The following is a 21655-nucleotide window of genomic DNA, read 5'->3' on the forward strand; positions in this document are numbered from 1 at the left end:
GAGGCACCTAGCCAAGCGCGAGAGCTGCCGGTGGCATAACTCTGGCGTTGACGTCAACAGTGCTGGATGAGACTCAGGGCTTATTAGGCTCACCTGAGGAGAATATCGCACGTATCCCGTCCGTGGAGAGGAATGGCGAGCAAGTGAAGACACCTGAGCAGAATCTAGTACCGGCTAGTTGAAGCGAGTACATGAGAAGAAACTGGCTCTACTCGGAGATTATAGAATCTCGCAAATGTGTTTGGTGTCGCCCAGCCTGCAGCTCTGTTAGCGAGGCGCCATGCGCTAGAGCCCAAGAGGAGGCCACACCACGAGTGGAGTGAGCCTTCACACCAAGGGGGCACGGTCGACCTTGCTGCTGGTATGCCAAAGCAATGGCGTCCACTATCCAGTGAGACAACCTTTGCTTGGAGAGAGCCTTTCCCTTCAGCTTCCCACCATAACAGACAAAGAGCTGGTCTGAGGTCCTGAAACACTGCGTTCTGTCTACATAAGCACGGAGGGCGCGTACTGGACAGAGCAGTGCCAAGGCTGGGTCTGCCTCCTCCGAGGGCAGCGCTTGCAGGTTCACTACCTGGTCTCGAAAGGGAGTGGTAGAAACCTTGGGCACATATCCAGTACTAGTTCTGGGAACCAGGGGCGGTTGTGCCAATATGGGGCAACCAAAATGACCTGCTCCTCGTCCTCCCTGATCTTGCGCAAGGTCTGCGCAAGAAGGCTCACTGGGGGAAACGCATATTTGCGGAGGCCCCGCGGCCAGCTGTGCGCCAGTGCATCCGTGCCGAGCGTGCCCTCGGTCAGGGAATGAAACAGGTCGCAGTGGGACGAGTCGTGGGAGGCAAACAGATCTACCTGAGCGTCCCCGAACTGATCCCAAATCAGCTGGACCGACTGGGGATGGAGTCGCCATTCTCCAGCGAGAGGCCGAACTCAAGACAGCTCGTCGGCCGCCTGGTTCAGGTGTCCCGGAATATAAATGGCTCGAAGCGACCTCAGATGCTTCTGACTCCATATGAGGAGGTGGCGGGCGAGTTGCAACATACGGCGGGAGCGTAGACCACCTTGACGGTTGATGTACGCTACTGTGGCGGTATTGTCTGATCGAACTAGTACGTGTTGACCCTTGAGCAACGCCCGAAAGCGGTGCAGGGCAAGGCGTACGGCCAGCAACTCGAGGCAATTGACATGCCAAAGGCAGCATGTCCATTGCACATGGCACCCCAGCCCGTGGTGGAGGCATCTGTTGACACAACAACATGCCTGGAAGCTCGTTCAAAAGGCACTCCGGCCCATAGAAAACTGAGGTTCGACCACGGGGTGAAGGTCTGATGGCAGGTCGGAGTCGCTGGGACTCGGAGCGTGCCGTGTTGCCATGCCCACCTCGGGACTCGATCGCGAAGCCAAAGCTGAAGCGGTCTCATATGAAGCAAACCGAGCGGCGTTACAGCGGCTGCGGATGCCATATGCCCCAGGAGCCTCTGAAAACGTTTCAGTGGGACCGCACTCTTGCCTTCGAACTGACAAAGACAAGTCAGCAGTGACTGTGCGCGCTCGCTCGTAAGCTGCGCGGACATGGCGACCGAGTCGATTTCCATACCGAGAAAAGAGATCCTCTGCACTGGGCAGAGTTTGCTCTTCTCCCAGTTGACCCGAAGGCCCAGACGAGCTAGGTGCCGGAGCACAAGGTCCCTGTGTTCGCAAACCTGATCTCGAGAGTGAGCTAGAATCAGCCAGTCGTCGAGATAGTTCAGGATGCAAACCCCGTGTTCCCGGAGAGCAAACCGAAGAAACGGTCTGTGTCGAGGAAGAATGGAGACATGAAAGTAGGCGTCCTTCAGGTCGATCGCTGCAAACCAATCCTGTGGCCGTACGCATTCGAAAAGGCGTTTGGCCATGAGCATCTTGAACGGCAGCCTGTGAAGGGAGCGGTTCAAGACGCGCAGGTCCAGGATAGGTCGTAATCCACGGCATTTCTTCGGTACAATGAAGTAGGGGCTGTAGAAGCCGGACCTCATTTCGGCTGGAGGGACAGTCTCGATCGCACCCTTCGCCAGTAGGGTGGCGACCTCCGCTCTCATGATAGGGGCATTGCCACCGACCATAGTGGAGCGGACTCCCGCGAAGCGGGGAGGAGACCGCGCGAACTGAATCGCGTAGCCGAGCCTGATGGTTCTCGCGACCCAGCGGGACAGCCTGGGGAGCTCTAGCCAGGCCCCTAGAAACTATACCAGCGGGGTCATACGAACCACAGACGTACCGTCGGTGGTGCAGCGAGGCAAAATGACCGGCCCAGGCGAGGGTGGCATAGCGGCCCTGTGCGGGGGCACGGTCATTTGCCGTGTCCAGCCAGAGGAGGCCAGGGGAGGACCAGCGTCCCACGGGGGCGTGCTCTGGCAGGGGACTGGCGACAGAGGGGGATGAGAGGAGCGTGGCCTGTGGGCGGCGCATGCTGTCATCCGAGAACTCTGTGTGCTCAGAGATGAGTGAGTCAGTTCTGTCTTTAACCACATTAGGGTGCTGCCCGTCGAGGGACGAGCAGCGGGAGTGGGAAAACCAAGGATTCTCCCCCGGCCCTCCACCGGGGGAAGGAGCGGCCCTGCTACCGTCTCCTGCACAGAACTGGGTGTCATCTCTGAGCAGCCACCCTCAGGAGCGCCGCTTGGCCTGGCGTTTAGCGAGGGGGCGGGGATGGAGGGGGCGGGGATGGAGGGGGCTGTGACGCCTTCCTACGGCTTCCTCCACGACGCGACTCGGGAGCAGCGGACTGCTGGGGCCGATCGGGAGGGGCGGGAGCCGTAGGAGGGCGTCCTCGGCGGCGCGCAGGCTGAGGCACCTGTGCCGACGGCTGCGCTGCCGGAGCAGCGGGCCGCCGGGGCAGGACATGTTTTAGAGCCTCAGTCTGCTTCTGCGCAGTCGAGAACTGCTGGGCAAAGTCCTCGACTGCTCCGCCGAAGAGACCAGCCTGGGATATGGGGGTGTCGAGGAACCTGGTCCGCTCTGCCTCCCGCATATCAGCCAGGTTGAGCCACAGGTGTCGCTCCTGGACCACACAGGTGGACATCACCTGACCCAGGGAGCGTGCGGTCACCTTCGTCGCCCGGAGAGCGAGGTCGGTGGCGGCATGCAGCTCATCAAAGAGCCCTGGGTCAGACCTCCCCTCGTGCATGTCACGCAACATCTGGGCCTGGTAGACCTGGAGTGTCGCCATGGCATGCAGTGAGGAGGCCGCCAGCCCTGCAGCTCTATAGGCCTTCGCCACAAGCGTGGAGGAGAACCTACAGGCCTTGGAGGGGTGCTTAGGGTCACTGCGGGAAGAAGCACTCTGAGGACACAGTTGCATCGCAACAGAGCGTTCAACCTGGGAAACCCCAGTGTACCCTTTGGCGGCCGCCTGATCGAGAGGAGGCAAGGCGGAGGAGGTCGCCGAGCGATCACGGGAAGACAGGGGTGCCTTCCAGGACCTCGTGACCTCCTCATGCACATCCGGGAAGAAAGGCATTGGGGTTGGACGCCGACGGGGGTCGGCGGCCGCACCCAAAAACCAATCGTCCAGCCGCGAGCGCACTGGACCAGGTGGCGGGGACCACTCTAGTCCAATGGCCACGGCTGCCCGGGAAAGCATGGCCGTCAGCTCGGGATCTGACTCGGGCAATGCTGGCACACCCGAGGGTGGCAGCACAGCCGAACCATCACTTCCCGAGGACTCCTGCCCACCTTGAGATGCAGCGATCGACATTGAATCCTCATCTGGAGCGCCGAATGAGACCCGCGGCAAGTCAGAGGACTGTACTCGCGGAGCTCGTAGATTGGGGTGCGGATGAGGGGACTCTACTATACAGATCATTGAGTCTCGACCGTAACCGTGCGATGGGCATGTTCCCGCAGTGGGAACATGACTCATCCACAAACGCTGCCTTAGCGTGCTCGACACCCAGACACACAAGGCAGAGATTGTGCCCATCAGAATCAGAAACAAATAGACCGCAACCAGAAGTACACGGGCGAGGCATCTTTAAAAAGACGTGCACCGTGTAAGTTCTTTTAGAAAGGAGATTTCTCCGCAAATGTTGAAGCGACCAGGGAGAGAACACACACACACTGGCAAATCACTGCACAGATAAGCAGGGAATGTGCACTCGCTGGAACTCGCTGTCACACCAACACTTGGAGAGAGGCTCGTCTCGAAGAGAAAGAAATGATAACTCAGAATTGGCCGAAGCGAAAACATATCTGCATGTTGCCAGCGCACTTCCTTATATACCCCCAGGGTGGGGCGGAGTTACGCTATGCAAATTCCGCAGACCCATGGCATTTCATTGCCATTGGCTCGTTTTTATATACTCGAAGATGATAGGCTTTCTAAGCGAAACCCCATTCGTCGTCATCCGACGTAACTCGGAGTGACAACGAAAGGGAACTAGTGTTATCTAGACACAGCACGTAAAAGGACATGATGATTTTCCAGATTTTTCTCAGTGTTAGTCTGCCTAATTCAAGCCACATCTACTGCCTTCTGCCATCTCTCACATTTCAAAATTAATACAATTAATAAACACAGACGAAAATAAATTATGCCTCTTGCGCCCGACGCAAATCTAAAATGTGTTGGTCTGAAGTAGCTTCATTACTCATAGGTGTGGTTTGGGTGTAACATGAAATAAACCAATCAGAGCATCATCTCACATTCCCTTTAAGAGCAGGCGCGCTTGTTCCAACATGTCTTACAGTTTTTAAATCAATATATTGTCTTATCTGAATGAGCAGTCAGGGTGATTTTCAGCAAATCACCAGTTTTGGAGCAAATATTATGGGTTATATATACATATATAACCCATATAACCCATAACCCATATAGCCATAAAACCCATATTGATTATGGTTTATATGGGTTATATATCTATATATATTTCAGTGACAATTAATTTTTTTGTATTTTCACAAACTACGCATAAATGCAGCACATGCTGCTGACATATTATTGTAGCAGAGTTTGTGCTGAATACAGTGTAATCAGACTTTAGCCATGAAAATGTCACAAGTAACAGAAATAAGCACAAATGTCAGAGCATGTCAGAACACCTCCAGGGCCAGAAAAAACCTCAGACCCCAGAGGGTTAAAATAGCATCTCAACGCACCACTGACTTTAGACAAGGTTTTTCCTGGTCTGTGGCGGAATTGTTTTCTGGAACTGCAAAATAGCACCAGGGAACGTTTACACCGGAACACGCCTCTTTTCACTGAACCACCCCGGAAGCGCAAGTTCATTCCCGAATTTACCAGCGTGCGTTTGTGGAGGGAAAAATCTGCTGTGCGTCGGGTACAAAATAGGAATGATACATGCGTTATGTACAAAGTCAGTTGCGTTGGGTGCAAGATAGGACCCATGAGTGAAATGACCATTAGTGAAATGACCATATGAATTTGGGTTGATCGAAGCACAAACCTTTCTCAGCTCTACTGAGTGCTGGATCTCTTGAATCTTCTTCATTCTGTCCTGGATCATCTGATGAGCGTCTGTCTGTGTCTGAACCAGCTGATTCTACATACAGAGAAAAACACAGACACATTTATCACTGAATATAGCTTTGACTGTCTTATTAAAAAAACATTTAAAATGATAGTTTTTAATCTTTTAATTCATGTCTGATAGTTTTGAGGGTAACAAAATTAGCTTTTATGAGATGTAATGAAACACTATTGGATGAAGCTGTTTTAAAAAAAGGGACAGGTTCTTCAGGACACAGGAAAGAAAACATCTAGGTAACTAATGTAACCCCCATTCCCTTAAGGAGGGAACGGAGACTTAAAGTCGGACTGAACTGATGTATTGGGATCTCGCCTGAGAGCCTTTGAGTGGTAACAGAACAGGTCAATGCACAATGTGAGTGAGATTTACATCGCAAGTGAGTCTATTTACATCCAGTGGACAATAAAGATATATAAATTCAAATAAAGTTTATACAAGGATAGTTACATAATTTTTAACTCACCAGTTTGAGTGAGGTCAGTGTTTCTCCTCTTCTGCTCAGTGTTTTCCTGCTCCAGCTCAGTGTTTCTCCTCTTCTGCTCAGTGTTTTCCTGCTCCAGCTCAGTGTTTCTCCTCTTCTGCTCAGTGTTTTCCTGCTCCAGCTCAGTGTTTCTCCTCTTCTGCTCAGTGTTTTCCTGCTCCAGCTCAGTGTTTCTCCTCCTCAGCTCAGTGTTTTCCTGCTGCAGCTCTTTAATAAGATCTTCAGCCTGTTTCTCTGCTGCTTTCTGCTGTTCCTCCATCTTCAGCAGCTCAGACTGACATCTCTAAACGGAGCGGATCAGATCAGTGAAGAGCTCAGTATAAACCAAGCTTGACACTGCTATTCTCTTGTCTTGTTATGGTGAGCGTGTGGTTCCCTTTCAGTCGGTCACTCCGGACATCACGACCGACGAATTGGAATCTTGCTAGAGAGGCCAATCTACTTTGAGTGTAACTAAAACGAGCCAATGCAATGCCAATGTACGAGCATATAATGAGCAGAAGGTGTATCGCATTTTAAGGTTTTCACTGAGGAGCCGAGCCGGTGAACTGAACCAGCAGGGCATAGCAGATGTGGCGACGGGACGTGACGTGAAGCACGAGGTCCGTTGCGGAATGAAGTTTGTGCACCTCCCTCATGCAGTTCCTTCAGTGCCTTGGCCTGACGGACCTGCAACCACGCCATGATGTGTATGGCAGAGGCGGCCTTGCTGGTTAAATCAAACGAGTTCTTACAGGCTTCCCTGCCAGGTGGAGTTAGGACACAGTTGCATAGCAATGGCCCATTCCACAGTGAAAATCGACGTGTAACCCTTCAAGGGCATCATCAAGGGTGAGGGGGGGAGGAATTACCAAGACAGATTCGGGCAGTAAAAGGTGCCGTCCACGATGTAGTGAGCTCCTCAGGCACCTTCGGAAAGCAAGGTACCTCAGCGTCCCACCCCGAGAAACCAATCTTCCAGCCTCAAGGGACAATCATTCAGGCTCGGGACAATGTGGTGGGTTCCACTTGAGCCTGGCCATCTGAGCGGCCCAGAAAAGCATAGCCATCATCTCTGGATCTGACTCAGGCAATGCTATGGTTCCCGAAGTAGGCAACATAGCCGAATAGTCACCTCCAAAGAAGTCTGGCTCATCGTCCGATGCAGCGATCAACATCTGGTCATCCCCCTCTGAGGAGGATTAAATCGAGGCAGAGACACGGGGACCCAACCTCTTTGGAGGTATTGGAGTCTCAACCGCAACTCAGCGATGATCATCTTCCCGCAATGGGTGCATGACTCATCCATGAACGCTATTTGAGCGTTTTTGAAGCCCAGACACGTGACACAGCAATCGTGACCATCCCTCTGCGTCAGGTAACAACCGCATCCAGAAACACACTGGTTTAATGTCATCTTTAAAAAGACCCAAGCTCAAACCTGTGTAAGCTCTTTTAGAGAGTACTCTCTCAGTGCTGAAGCACGCAGAGGAACAGTCGCAGCGACTCAGACAGGGAATAGTGCAGTTTGTCATGTGCTTCACTGTTTAAAGGCGCCCTCTCACACAGCGCACCCGACCAGCTGTGAAAACAGCCTTTTTGCTCAGTGAACTGGCAAACAAACAAAGAGGAAATCGGCCCCGCTGCAGCACCCTAGAGAGCAGACATAAACCGCTCAGCTCGATGCACCTTCTGCTCATTATATGCTTGTGCCACGATGCTGCGCAGCTGATAGCAAGTATCGCATTGTGATATGCATTGGCTCATTTTAGTTACACTCGAAGTAGATTGGCCTCTCTAGCCAAATTCCAATTCGTCGGTCACTAACCTGACGTCAGGAGTGAGCAACTAAAAGGGAACCACAGGCTCACCATGACAAGACAAGAGAATAGCAGTGTCAAGCTTGGTTTATACTGGCCATGTCCGCACAAGCACGAAAGTTCCTGTGCAAAAAATTATGTAATCACGGTGCGGGCGGGCGGTCGTGTGTGTTGAGAGCATGAGACCGCATTTCACGTGGTGGTGTGCACGGCATTGTTTGTAACCTTGTAAAAAAAAAAAAAATTACTTTCTGCTTGCGAAGATACACAACTTTGAGCCGATTCTGTCCGAGCAGGATCGTTGTCTACCATCAGACACCCAGTTTGTCCAAATTAATGTCTTACATTTACATAAAGTGCCTACAATAGCAGAAATAAGCCTTTTTAATGAAAATAAAGATCCATGATTAAGAAAATATTTAAGAGATTGCTGTTATTAATTAAGTTTTATTAGGGTGACCAATCGTCCTGTTTTCCTAGGACATGTCCTGTTTTCACGTCCTGTCCTGGCCGTCCTGGCTGTTTTTTATAAAGTGATGAAAATGTCCTGGTTTTCATTATTTTTCATTGGGCCATTAAGCCTTTGCCTTTGCACACAAAAAATGAAACCGGCTTCGGCTAAAGCTTGGTTAAAGCTAGGTTTATACTCGATGCGTCCGCACGAGCGCAAAGGTGCGCGCGGCAAAAATGACGTCATTGCGGTGTGGTTAGTCGTGCGCGTTGGGTTCGCAAGACCCCATTTCGCTTGGCGGTGTGCACGGCTTTTTTTGTAACGACGTGCGCGGCTCCGCATCCGAAGATGAACGACTTCGAGCCGAATCTGGCCGAGCTCGAACTTTTTTACAGAGATTAGGTGTCCCTAAAGAACCTGCATATGTCTATGAACGTATCTAACAGTAGTTCCGCATTACATTAATTAATTAGCACGCGAGTTTTATTTATTTTTATACTGTATTCTCCGTGTAAATCCATGCACCGAACGTACCGAACGTACATTCAACACGAATACACGTAGGCCTACCGTTCCTCCCCTAATAGGTATCGGATCATAGGTATCGGATATATTTTTTTCTCCCCTCCGATATCCGATCTAGCGTTCTGGGCCAGTATCGGCACGATACCGATGCCGTGGATCGGATCGGGACATCCCTAGTAACCGAGTACGTTCTCTTACGAGAGGTTCTCTCGTATTGCGTAAGTTGCTTACGCTACGGGAACCCTTTGTCAACGCTGTGCGCGCCGAGCATCCAGTGCATGAGTCCCAGGGTAACCGGGGAAAACCACATGCTGGACCAGGTGGCCAGCGGAGAAACGGGCCAGCGCATGTAATAAGCACTTTATATAAGAATAGAGCGGCACTGCCGGTCTATGTGTAAATGTAGACAATGCGGCCAGCAGCGCGGGCCAGCACAGTACATAAGCACATCATAGGGAGAATAGAGCGGTCTCGCCGGTCTATGTATAGAGAGAATAATCTCCAGCGCAACTGAGAGGAGGATAGGAGGCCAGCGGCGCAGGCCAGCACCAGTACACAGGCGCATGACGGGGGAAAAAAGACAGAGTGGCTCAGCCGGTCTGTATACAGAGAAACTATTCCCTTAGTGCCATTTACCAGAAATACTAGCAGTACATGAACGTAGTCTGCACATGAGCGACTGGGCAGAACATGCATATCACTTATACTGACAACAGTTTAGCCTGCAAGGCGGGAACTTCCAGGTTATAAAACCTCACGAATGTAGATGGGGAGGCCCAGCCCGCCGCCATACAAATATCGTGAATAGAAATTCCGCTGGACCAAGCCCACGACGAGGCCATGCCTCTAGTGCAGACGTCAGCAACCTAAGGCACGCGTGCCAACACTGGCACGCGGAGGGTTAATCGCTGACACGCAAGCAAATGCGAGAGAAGTGTATGTATTTCATTCAGATAAAGTAGTCTACCTGCACACAGATCTACATTTTGATGTAATAATTCCTCATAGTAAAAAAAAGCTTATTTTATTAAGTTAGAGATGCACCGATTGATCCGCTGGTGGCCGAAATCAGCCGATTTTCACGTGATCGGCCATAACCGGCGACCGGCCGGTCAGTCTGACATATGCCGATTTTATGCCGGTCAAATGCACTTGGTCTCGGGCTCCCCATGATTAACATCGCGCAACACCAGCATCACATGTGCACACGGAACGCACATGTAGGAAACCTCGTGAATTACGGCCGTTTCACGCATATTTTTTTCGGCGTGCATGTTAATCAATGAGTGCATTCAGGAGCGTCGCGTGAGCAGCAGTGAAGCGAGGATTTCGCCGCCTAGTCTATTTTGTCTGCGCTGCTCACGCTCAATTAAAGTGAAAGCACACATTTGATGGACAAAATAAATATGATTTCAAACAAAAGTGCCTAAAATGCACAGAATGTGCATGTCTAGTGTGTTTAACAAGAACTGGATTAGGTTATGTCAGAAAAGAAAATGAAGACTCAAAAATATTTATATAAAATCTACCCATTTAAACTTGTTTTTATTATTCAGTTTGGGTAAAAGGATATGATATTTTTTATATAATATATATAAAAATCTAAAACAAATTTCAAGAGAAATATTTACATTTCTGTAGGCCTACTATTTCTGTGTAAGCCATTATGAAAATGTAAAATGTTTGTGTAGCCTATTTATATGAGTGTGTGTGTATATGTATATGTATATATGTATATATGTATGTATGTATATATATATGTATATATATATATATATATATATAGACTATGTGTGTGTTGTGGCACAGTGATGAACTCGGAAACTTAAAAATGGCACTTTATGACAAAAAGGTTGCCGACCCCTGCTCTAGTGGAATGAGCTCTGATGCCCATAGGGCACTGCAGGTGTTTGGAGGCGTAGGCTGCTGCGATAGCGTCCACTATCCACATGGACAGGCTCTGTTTCGAGGCGGCGAGACCTCTGGTGCGCCCACTAAACGAAACAAAGAGCTGCTCTGAACACCTAAAGGTGGCGGAACGCGTGATGTAAACTCTCAGCGCCCTGACGGGGCATAAGAGGTTATCACTGTCCTCGCTATCGGATGCTGGCAGAGCCGACAGGGAGATGATCTGCGCCCTAAAGGGGGTGCCAATCGCTTTGGGGATGTAACCGTGTCTCGGTTTGAGGATGACTTTGGAGTCATTTGGTCCGAACTCGAGACATGCGGGGCTAACAGATAGCGCGTGTATATCCCCCGCGCATTTTACTGAAGACAGGGCTATCAGAAAAACAGTTTTGAGCGAAAGGTATTTCAAATCAACGGATTCTAGCGGTTCAAAGGAAAAAGCTTTCAGGGCCTCCAGGACCAAAGAATGATCCCAAATAGGAACCGAGGGGGGCCGCGGGGGATACATCCGTCCGGCTCCTCTAAGGAAACGGATTATGAGCTTGTTCCTTCCTATCGCATGGCCGCGCGTCATCACCGCGAACGCTGCAATAGTCAAGTCAAGTCAAGTCAAGTTTATTTATATAGCGCTTTTCACAATACAGATTGTATCAAAGCAGCTTCACAGTATTAAATTAAAATAATACATCATAATACATACAACAAACAATGTTTGTTTCTAGTGGAAAACGTCCACGTTTGGTAATGCTGATCAATAGTATTGTTGATTGATTCATTAAATTAAATATACCCAAATATCCCTAACTGAGCAAGCCAAAGGCAATAGTGGCAAGGGACCGAAAAACTCCATCAGGTGACCTAATGGAGAAAAAAAAACCTTGGGAGAGCCCAGGCTCAGTTGGGGGCCAGTTCTCCTCTGGCGTTTATGAACTAGAGGTCGGATTTAACTGTAAAATTTTAAAGTATTATATGAATGCCTGGCTGAAGAGATGCGTCTTTAATCTAGTTTTAAACTGGGAGAGCGAGTCTGAGCAACGAACAGTATCAGGAAGACTATTCCAGAGTTTTGGAGCTAAATATGAAAATGCTCTCCCTCCTTTGGTGGACCTAGATATCCTAGGTATGACCAAAAGCCTTGAATTTAGTGATCTTAAAGAGCGCGATGGATTATAGGGCGATAGAAGATCCATTAAATAGACTGGAGCTAAGCATTTTGGACTAACTGTAGCTTGTTTATTAAGGATGCAGGACAACCGGCTAATAAAGCATTACAGTAATCTAGTCTCGAGGTCATGAATGCATGAACTAACTTTTCTGCATCAGAAACTGATAGCATGTTACGTAGCTTAGCAATGTTTCTAAGGTGGAAAAAGGCTGTGCTTGTAACATATGAAATATGATTTTCAAAAGACAGGTTGCAGTCTAGAATAACACCCAGGTCTTTTACTGTAGAGGATAAAGTAACAGGACATCCTACTATGTTAACCCTCTGGGGACCAATGTGTTTTTGGGGCCCTTGAGATGTTCTGACATGCCTTGACATTTGTGCTTTTTTCAGTTATTTATAAACATGTTAATGGCAAAGGTGTAAATTCACTCTATATAGCACAAACAGGGCTACCATAATATGCCAGCAACATGTATGTAGATGTTTGTATTTTTAAGAGAATAATGTTTATGCGTGGTTATTGGAAAAAATAAAAATGAAAGTTGCTGAAATAAGACCACAAAACACATACTAAATATATGTCCACAAGACTTTTGACTAATGGATGTTGTCGCTTCGAGTTCTGGCTTCAAAATGATCTGAAAATAGTCTTGCTTTATCGTTCACATAAAACAATACATTGATTTAAATTGTGTAAAACAGGTTTTGATTGGAAAGCCAATATGCGAGGGGGGCGTGAAGGAGGAGTAGTTTATACCTGAGAATACAATGTCCCACCCACTCTGCATAATGAGCCATTCATTCAGGTGTGACACTGACTGAGCCACAATGCAAGGACAAAAGATATATTTAGAAGAAGACTTATATTGACCATTTAAGATTTTGCATACATCTATCTTGTAAATCTGTTTTGCTATTTTATTAAAAAGGTTACAATTACAACAATAATTACAATTTCAACAATATTTCAAGTGTACTCTTTCTTTGTAAAAAAAAAAAAAATGATTATAGGCCTACATTTTATCATATGTATTCATTAGTTTGAATATAGCCAACATTGGAACATCTAACATCTTAGTCTATGACTTTATTTTTGACAAAAATAGTATTATATATATATATATATATATATATATATATATATATATATATATTAGGGCTGTCAAAAGATTAATCACGATTAATCCATCCAAAATAAATACACCAAAATAAAAGTATATATCAATACACACACATGCTTGTATTTATATTTAAGAAAAATGTGTAATTTATATATAAAAAAATTATATTTATATATAATATAAATTAGATATAAATATATACAGTATATGTATGCAAATATTTCTTAATTATATACATGCATGTGTGTGTATTTATATATACAAAATTATTATACACAGTACACACACATATATTATGTAAACACAAACTTTTATTTTGGATGGATTAATCGTGATTAATCTTTTGACAGCCCTAATATATATATATATATATATATATATATATATATATATATATATATATATATATATATATAACATATGAGCAGAAATTGCTAAACAAAAGCTTATTTGATGTGGCAGTATATACTACAGTAAAAACTGTACCCAAATCTAGTCAACAAAATGTTGTCTTTCATATTTCGCCTGACTGTAACGTTGTTTTTATGAAATATTAGGGCATATAAATGTTAATTTGCAGTTTAATACGTTGCTTAAAGCAAAGACATTTTAATTCAACATATTTTAGTCGATTTTTACTCATCTCAGTAGGCTATAGCAAAGCATTTTAGTTGATTAAAGCGGTTTATTCTTTCACACACAGACACGCGATTCATATTTAGGCTAAACAGTCTTTACAAATATTTACCCTTCATTCATCTCACAGAAACGCGATTCATATTATAGAAATGCGATTCATCTTTTTGCAGTTTACATAGGCCTACACTAACGTTATTCCATAACGTTATTCCACATTAACACTTGAGAAAAGATAACAGCCTACCTCACTCCTCAGCGCAGTAGCGGTTTTAGGCACGGGCGAACCGGGCAATCGTCCGGGGCGGCATTTTTGGGGGGGCAGCACCGCCGGCACGAGCAGGGAAAAAAAATCTGCGCCGCGAAGCGGGTTTCTATTATCTATCATTCACTGTGTGGGGAATTGGCAAATTTGCGCACCTGGTTGCTGAGAAGATGCCGTGCACAGAAGCTGTTTGTTTGAGAAGGGGAAAGGGGAGGAGGCGCAGAGGCGCGGATGACAGTTCACCTCTGAGTCTCTCCCAAATGGAACGGACAAGAGGGGGGATCCATATAGTTATCGAAGTCAGTCACACCTCGACTTTCTTCTAAATAACGCACATTTCATTCATAATATTATAAATACGGGCCTCTATATTTCCTGCACATTTTTGTTTTTCTGAATGGTCTGAATGGCTAATAAAATTAGGTAATACAAAACGATTACTTGGTCACCACCACCAAGGTGAATTGGTTTAGTCTTGACTTCTGGTCGTGACTCGTGAGCGTGAGTGACAGTTATGGGGGGATCAGGGGATCTGTTGATTGCATAGACAGTGGTTGATTGTCGATGTCGAGTGCCAAATAAGAGATGGACAAGAAAGGTCAAAGCCATTAGGTTCCCAATTTAGAAACGAGCGAAAGATAAAGGTATGCAACTATCTTTTCTCTATATGATTACGGTATCCATGTCATGAATGAAGGGGTAATATTAATTGGTGGGTATAACTTTTATTTGTTAGCCTTTTTGCTATGATTCTTGCTATGCTTAATAATAATTCGTTTTTAACTCAAACACGAGATCTAATTTCACCATAATATTGTTACTACACTGCAAAAATGCTTTTCTTACTTAGTATTTTTGTCTTGTTTCCAGTCCAAATATCAAACATTTCTTATTTTATTAAAGTAGTCAAATTACATAAGATATTAAGTCTTGTTTTCTGGGGAAATAAATAAAAATAAATTCTCGAAAGGGGTCTCGCCCAGGGTGTAATTCAATGTAGAACCGCCACTGCCTCAGCGGGATCTATTGCTCCTCATATCAGCACTGTTCTGAGGAACCTTTTCTCCATAAGGTAGGCTTTATTATGCCTCACTCGCGACGCGCTGTGTTTACAGCTGATGTGGGAGTTTCACAGGTTTGAAATGGTTCTCAGTATTTGCGTTTGAATAGCACGCGCTCTCCGGGGCATGGTCACATTACATTTGAATGAGCTCTAATGAGCTCGATTGGAATCGCTCTCTTTTTATACAGATTACAGAAGCTGAGAATATTTGTTTTTTATATAAATTACTCCATTTAAAAGATGTGATCTCAAGCTTTATGCCTGTGGGTATGTTTGCCTGTTTGACTGAATTTTCGCGGAGTTATAGATCATTTTCGAACGCGTTTCAAATTGGAGTTTACTGACAGAGAGAGTGCAGAAATCGCATCATGTTAATTTTTCTTTATTTGGCAAAAAGCAAAACACTTTATTTTTATTGTGAGTATACAGAAAAAAAATAGAAACTGAACAGGATCGTTTGATGTATAACACGAAAATGAAAGATCAAAATGAACAGAGCATTTAGTGTTTATTTTGCATTGCTAAAAAAAAACGAGCAAAACGCGAGGGTGCGTTTTTGGTCCCCAGAGGGTTAAAGTTGTATTGTGAGAGGTTTTGTGGGCGGTTTTTTGAACCGATAAGTAGTACCTCTGTCTTGTCTGGATTTAATAAAAGAAAATTGCGCGTCATCCAATCTTTTATATCTTTAACACACTCTGTCAATTTGGATAATTTAGCGTTTTCATCTGGCCGTGATGAAATATAGATTTGAGTGTCATCAGCATAACAATGGAAACTAATTCCATGTTTCCTTATAATATTTCCAAGTGGCAGCATATATATTGAGAATAACAGAGGGCCTAACACAGATCCCTGCGCACTCCATAGTTTACTGGAGTTATGATCGATTTTTCTCAATTTAAATTGACAAAATGGTAGCGGTCAGATAGGTATGATCTGAACCAGCTTAATGCTTGTCCTTGAACACCAGTATAATTTTGTAGTCGATCTAAGAGTATTGTGTGATCTATAGTATCGAACACAGCACTAAGATCAAGTAAAACTAGTATTGAGATACAGCCTTGGTCAGAAGCTAAGAGTAAATCATTTGTGATTTTAACGAGCGCAGTTTCAGTGCTATGATGCGATGCGGTCTGAATCCAGACTGAAACTTTTCATAGATGTCATTTTCTTGCAAGAAAGAGTATTTTAGACATAAAAGGAAGATTTGAAATGGGTCTATAATTTGCTAGATTATGTGGGTCTAATTGTGGTTTCTTAATGAGAGGTGTTATAACTGCCAGTTTAAATGTTCTTGGAACATGACCTAAAGATAAAGATGAGTTAATAATATTGAGGAGAGGCTCTTCCACTATAGGTAACACTTCTTTCAGTAGTTTAGTGGGTATAGGATCTAATAAACATGTTTTTGTTTTAGATGAAGTGATAAGTTTATTTAACCCTATGGGGTCGACAAACGCACCGGCGCGTTTTGCTGGATTTTCTTCACATTGTAGCACTTTAAACTTAAATTACTCCGTCATTTATGGACATACAGAAAAAATAAATATAAAAAAAGAATCTGTGATATTTCTACTTTTGTATGTGTCCACTTACAATCAAATCAAAACACTGTGCTTTTGTAAAATAAAGAAAATAAACAGGGTGTGCGTTCTGCCTCTCCGTCGCGGTGAACTTTTTTTCTTGAGCACGTCTATAAACTGAAACAAAACTCAGCGAATACTTGTCACACATTTATGAGCCATATACTTTTATAAACATTTAAGTGTGTACTTTTAAATGATCGGATTCAAACTGAAAACAAATATTCTCTGTTTAAGTAATTAGTATAAAACCAACAAGATGTCCAGCTTCTCAAACGCTTCCTAATTACTTTTAATTAGACCACGCCTACTCGCGCAAAAGATATTCACATGCAAATCTCCACATGGAACGCTAACGTGCTCATTACCTCAACAACAAAACACCAAAACACTTCATCAGTCTCTGCTTTTCGTCGAGATTGAAAGACGCGCCGTGAGCTTACATTGGCTTTACCCCAGAAGAAGAAGAATGCGATTTGAAGACAAGAAAGATGTAAGGTAAGAAATTCTTACATATTAGTTTGTTATTGTTGCATACATTTCACATTGCAGTTGAACTGTTGCTAGATATATGGTGAATATTGTAATATTTAGACCCGTGTTTACTGTTACTGTGTTTGTGGATATCTGCTCAAACGTAGATATGTATATGGTAACCATAATGTTTTATATTTGAGCGCGATCGCGTTTGAATGTATCATATTTTGGATCGCGATCGCGTTTGAATGCATCATATTTTGGATCGCGATCGCGTTTGAATGTATCATATTTTAGAAAAGCAAAACGCTCCAAACGGCTTCATGTTTTTACTGTTATCTCATTTCATATCATCATAACGAATGGAAACATTTGAAGTAACATGATAATCAATATATTTTTCTCTAGCTTAGTTGTTACTGAAATATTTTGGAAGATTTATAGGCTGCTATGGTTATTGTTATTATTTTATGCAGCACTGCGCATAGTCTATGCCTACAAGGCACAACAAACCTGGTGTTCATTTAATTATTGTTGGAAACATTTGTGTGTGTGTGTGTGTGTGTATTCTGTAAATTTTAAAAAGCAATTTTAACCAGAAAAATCTAAAATGTTTTACCAAAATCGTGCAGGCCTTTCTCTTGATATCAGTATGTTCACTTTTTTTTTTTTTTCAGGGCCCAGATGCCACTCCTGCTGACTTCAACATTCACATGAGTCTCTGAACATGAACATGGTAAAGTGAAAATCAAACACCTTGGAAATGAAAGGTATGTACAATGTTTTTAGGAATGGCACAAAGGTCTCTGTCTTTGGATAATTGGTTATCTTTGGATTATGTTGTGTTGTAAATAAATCAAACAATCTAAAAGCCATTCTTTTTTAAATCTCCTCATTCTTTGTGAAAGGTTGCTCAGAATGATAGGGGCCTGATAGCTCCTAATAGGGCAGTTAGAGGAGGGTCTTTGTCTTTCTCAGGTGTGGAAAGCTTACATATTAATGAGCTCCGGCATAAAGCTTTGTGGCACAAAACACGTCATAAAAATTTTAAATCAATATATTGTCTTCTCTGAATGAGCAGTCAGGGTGATTTTCACATCGTTTTAAAGCAAATATTCTAGGCTACGTCATACAATTTTCAAAAGTCTTGTGAAGAAATAATCAGTATGGGTTTCATGACCTTATTTCAGTGAGAATTTTTTTTGTATTTTGACAAACCACGCATAAATGTCATTATCTCAAAACTACAAACTTTTACATACATGAGTGCAATCCTGGATGGGGATGTTCGGCGGCGGCGATTCTGCAGAAAGCAGCTGTCGAGTTTGTTCAGTGCCGGCTCCTTCGGCGGTGACCACTCGAGGCCAAGCTGGTCAACGGCCTTGGTGAGGAGGCGCAGAAGCTTTGCGTCCTCGCCGGCTCGAGTGCGGCCGGATTCCTGGACTGACGAGGAGGCGGTAGACCACACCTCACTGTCAGAGGCCAGGATGGAGCAGCTGTCAGCGGCGGCGTCCTCATCCACCTCATCCGCTTCATCCCCTGACGCGGTGGCGCGGGCGAGAGTCGGCGGTTGTGCGGCCGGGAGGGGGGGCGGAGAGCGAGAGAGAAGCTTGAGGGAAAGGTTCCGGCGAGTTTTTCAGTGCCACCTCGGTCTCCGGTGGTCTCTGGGAGCGGCGCTTCTTTCTGCGCGGCCCGGCAGAGAAAGGGGGAGCGACAGCTTGGTCGAAAACTTAAAGTCGAGCCCGTAGGGTCGACATTGAGAGTTATTCGCACTCAGGGCAGCTGCCCATAGAGAGTGCGGTGGCGGCCAGCTCGCTCAGAGTGTTTCAGTGGATGATGGGTCTCATGGCCTCAGCCTCGACGGTGCTGCACATGCGCCCTTTTCAGCTGTGGCTGAGATGGCGGGTGCCAGCGCGAGCATGGACATCAGGTCTGCTTCGTCTCACAGTGAATCAGACATGTGTAGCAGCTCTGAAACCGTGGATGAGAGCCAGCTGGTACCAGTCCGGCGTGAACCTGGGCATCGCTTAACGAATTAAAGTAGTCTCGACAGATGCTTCCTACACGGGTTGGGGCGCCCTATACGAAGGGAGACCTTCAATGGGTCTGTGGACAGACGCTGAGAAGAGTCTACACAAACTGTCTAGAGATGAAAGCGGTCGAAAATGCCCTTCAGTTCTTCCTCCCCACACTGAGGAACCACCACGTTCTGATCAGAACGGACAACACGTCGGTGGTGTCCTACATAAATCGCCAGGGCGACCTCAGGTCCCGGAGCCACCTTGCAATAGCAAAACACCTCCTCAAATGGGGCCAGCACAATCTATGCTCCCTGAGAGCGGCGCATGTACCGGGCGTCCTGAACGTGGACCCAGATATGCTATCCAGGGCAAAACTCTCCCCAGGGGAGTGGTCCCTGCACCCTCTGGCGGTGCGAAACATCTGGGACATTTTCGGCAGAGCAGAGGTAGACCTGTTTGCGTCACAAACCAACGCTCGCTGCCCAATGTTCTTTTTTTTTAATTCATTTATTTCAGGCAATGGCACAAAAAAAAAGTACAAGGTAGACAAAATATAGTTAAATCATAGTGCAAAAAAAACAAAACAAAACAAAATATACAATATTCAAATATGATGATCAAATTCTGCCTGAAAGCGAGTGGGAAGAAGACAACTTATTTAATCCCACCCCAATTCCCCCATTTTCAAAAGAAAGAGATGCGCTGGCCCTAAACTGGCCCTGACACCCTCTCTATGCGTTTCCTCCGGTCGCCTTGTTACCACAGGTAATCAAGCGAGTCAGGGAGAGCAAATGCTCGATACTGCTGGTAGCTCCGCTATGGGAGAATCAAGTCTGGTTCCCAGAACTGACGGAACTGGGGAACATAGCTCCATGGCCGATTCTGCTGAGGAAGGACCTGTTGTCCAAGGCCCAGGGCGCAATTTGGCATCCATACCCCGAGCTGTGGGCCCTACATGTGTGGCCGATCAACTTATCACCATTTCACCTCCTGGAGGGAGTGCTGAACACGATCACAGAGGCCAGATCTCCGCCTACTAGACGGCTCTATGCGTCCAAATGGTCAGTGTTCGCTGAATGATGCTCAGCTCATGACTTAAACTCGCTAGATGGTGAGGTTACGGTGGTGCTTTCTTTCCTACAAGAGCTGTTGGATAGCAGGAGACCATTCGAACCATTACACGCGGTGGAGCTAAACTACCTGTCATTCAAAACCGCTTTTCTGCTGGCACTAGCCTCAGTAAAACGGGTGGCCGACGTGCATGCGCTCTCGGTGAGTGCTACGTGCCTGGAATTTGGGCCTAATGACTCTAAGGTCATCCTCAAACCAAGGCACGGTTACGTCCCAAAAGTGCCTGCGACTCCTTTTAGAGCGCAAGCTATTTCCCTCTCGGCCCTCCCTGCGTTTGACAGTGAGGCTGGGGTTAACCTCCTTTGCCCAGTAAGGGCTTTAAGGATTTATGTGGAGTGCTCTACCGCCTTTAGGCAAACAGGGCAACTTTTCGTTTCGTTCGGTGGCCGCGTCAAAGGGCTAGCCGTCTCGAAACAGCCCCTGTCCAGATGAATAGTAGACACTGTTGCGTCAGCTTATTCGTCCAAGGGCCTGGATTGCCCCTTGGGGGTTAGGGCCCACTCGACTAGAGGTATGGCCTCGTTGTGGGCATGGACAAGTGGGGTCTCACTTCATGACATTTGTATGGCAGCAGGCTGGGCCTCGATGTCTACATTTGTAAGGTTTTATAACCTGGAAGTACCCGCCTTACAGGCCAGGCTGTTCTCAGTGTGATTATGCCATATTAACATTGTCTACCCAACCCAGTTTGATTAGACTGTTGATATGCTGCAACATCCTGTGGGCTTATGCAGTTGAAGGTGGTCATACTGCCTTAAAGGTCACGTTTTTCGTGTGTTTTTGAAACTTTGATTGTGTTTACAGTGTGCAATATAACATGTGTTCATGTTTCGCGTGTAAAAAACACAGTATTTTTCACACAATTTACTTATCTGTATACCGCTGTTTTCACTGTCCTAAGAATGGGCTGATGACTTCCTTGTTCTATGAAGTCCCTCCTTCAGAAATACGTAACGAGTTCTGATTGTGCCAGCGGTTCCTGTGTTGTGATTCGACAGTAGCTTAGCAGACGTTGCCCGAAAAGGTCATGCCTCTTACCATAACGTGGAGATGCATGCGCTCAGTGCCAAACAAAGGTGATTGGACTCCGGGATGAAAATAACAGCGTCTCGATGACATGGCGACAAACACACTCTACAAACGCAACTCTTCCTCTTCTCCGTGAGAGTGCAACAAGACCACGCCCCCTTTTTTGTGTATTCCTGTGGGCGGAGGTTAGTCAAAAAACTATTCTAGTGACGTCATTAAAGAAGGAAGTAGAGGGATATAGTCCAAACTGGCCGTTCGCTGTAGGCGACTTCTGTTAAATAAAATATCTCGCTTGGCATTGAACTTAGAGCTTTAGAATTTGACAGATATTATTTATACTCTAACAACAACATTACACACTTACTAAAGTTTGAAACATGGGATCACGAAGAACGGGACCTTTAACCCTCTGAGGTCGAAAAACGCGCCGGCGCGTTTTGTTGGATTTTCTTCACATTGTAGCACTTTA

General features: G+C 45.7%; 1 protein-coding gene and 1 long non-coding RNA gene across 2 annotated transcripts in view; one reads left to right on the forward strand and one right to left on the reverse strand.

The window, feature by feature from the left end:
• LOC307146006 (uncharacterized protein) overlaps positions 1-21655 on the reverse strand; it is a 29232-nt gene that overhangs the window by 2891 nt on the left and 4686 nt on the right. The window contains exons 5-6 of the mRNA XM_079849729.1: positions 5992-6292; positions 5445-5540 (exon numbers count right to left, since the gene is read on the reverse strand). Coding sequence (XP_079705855.1) covers positions 5445-5540; positions 5992-6292 — 397 coding nt within the window. The remainder of the gene's footprint in view (positions 1-5444; positions 5541-5991; positions 6293-21655) is intronic.
• LOC307146010 overlaps positions 1-21655 on the forward strand; it is a 29177-nt gene that overhangs the window by 2481 nt on the left and 5041 nt on the right. The gene's annotated exons all lie outside the window — the stretch shown is intronic.

The sequence above is a fragment of the Squalius cephalus genome (assembly GCF_949319135.1).
Source record: "Squalius cephalus genome assembly, chromosome: 18".
In the NCBI taxonomy this organism is placed as follows: Eukaryota; Metazoa; Chordata; class Actinopteri; order Cypriniformes; family Leuciscidae; genus Squalius; species Squalius cephalus.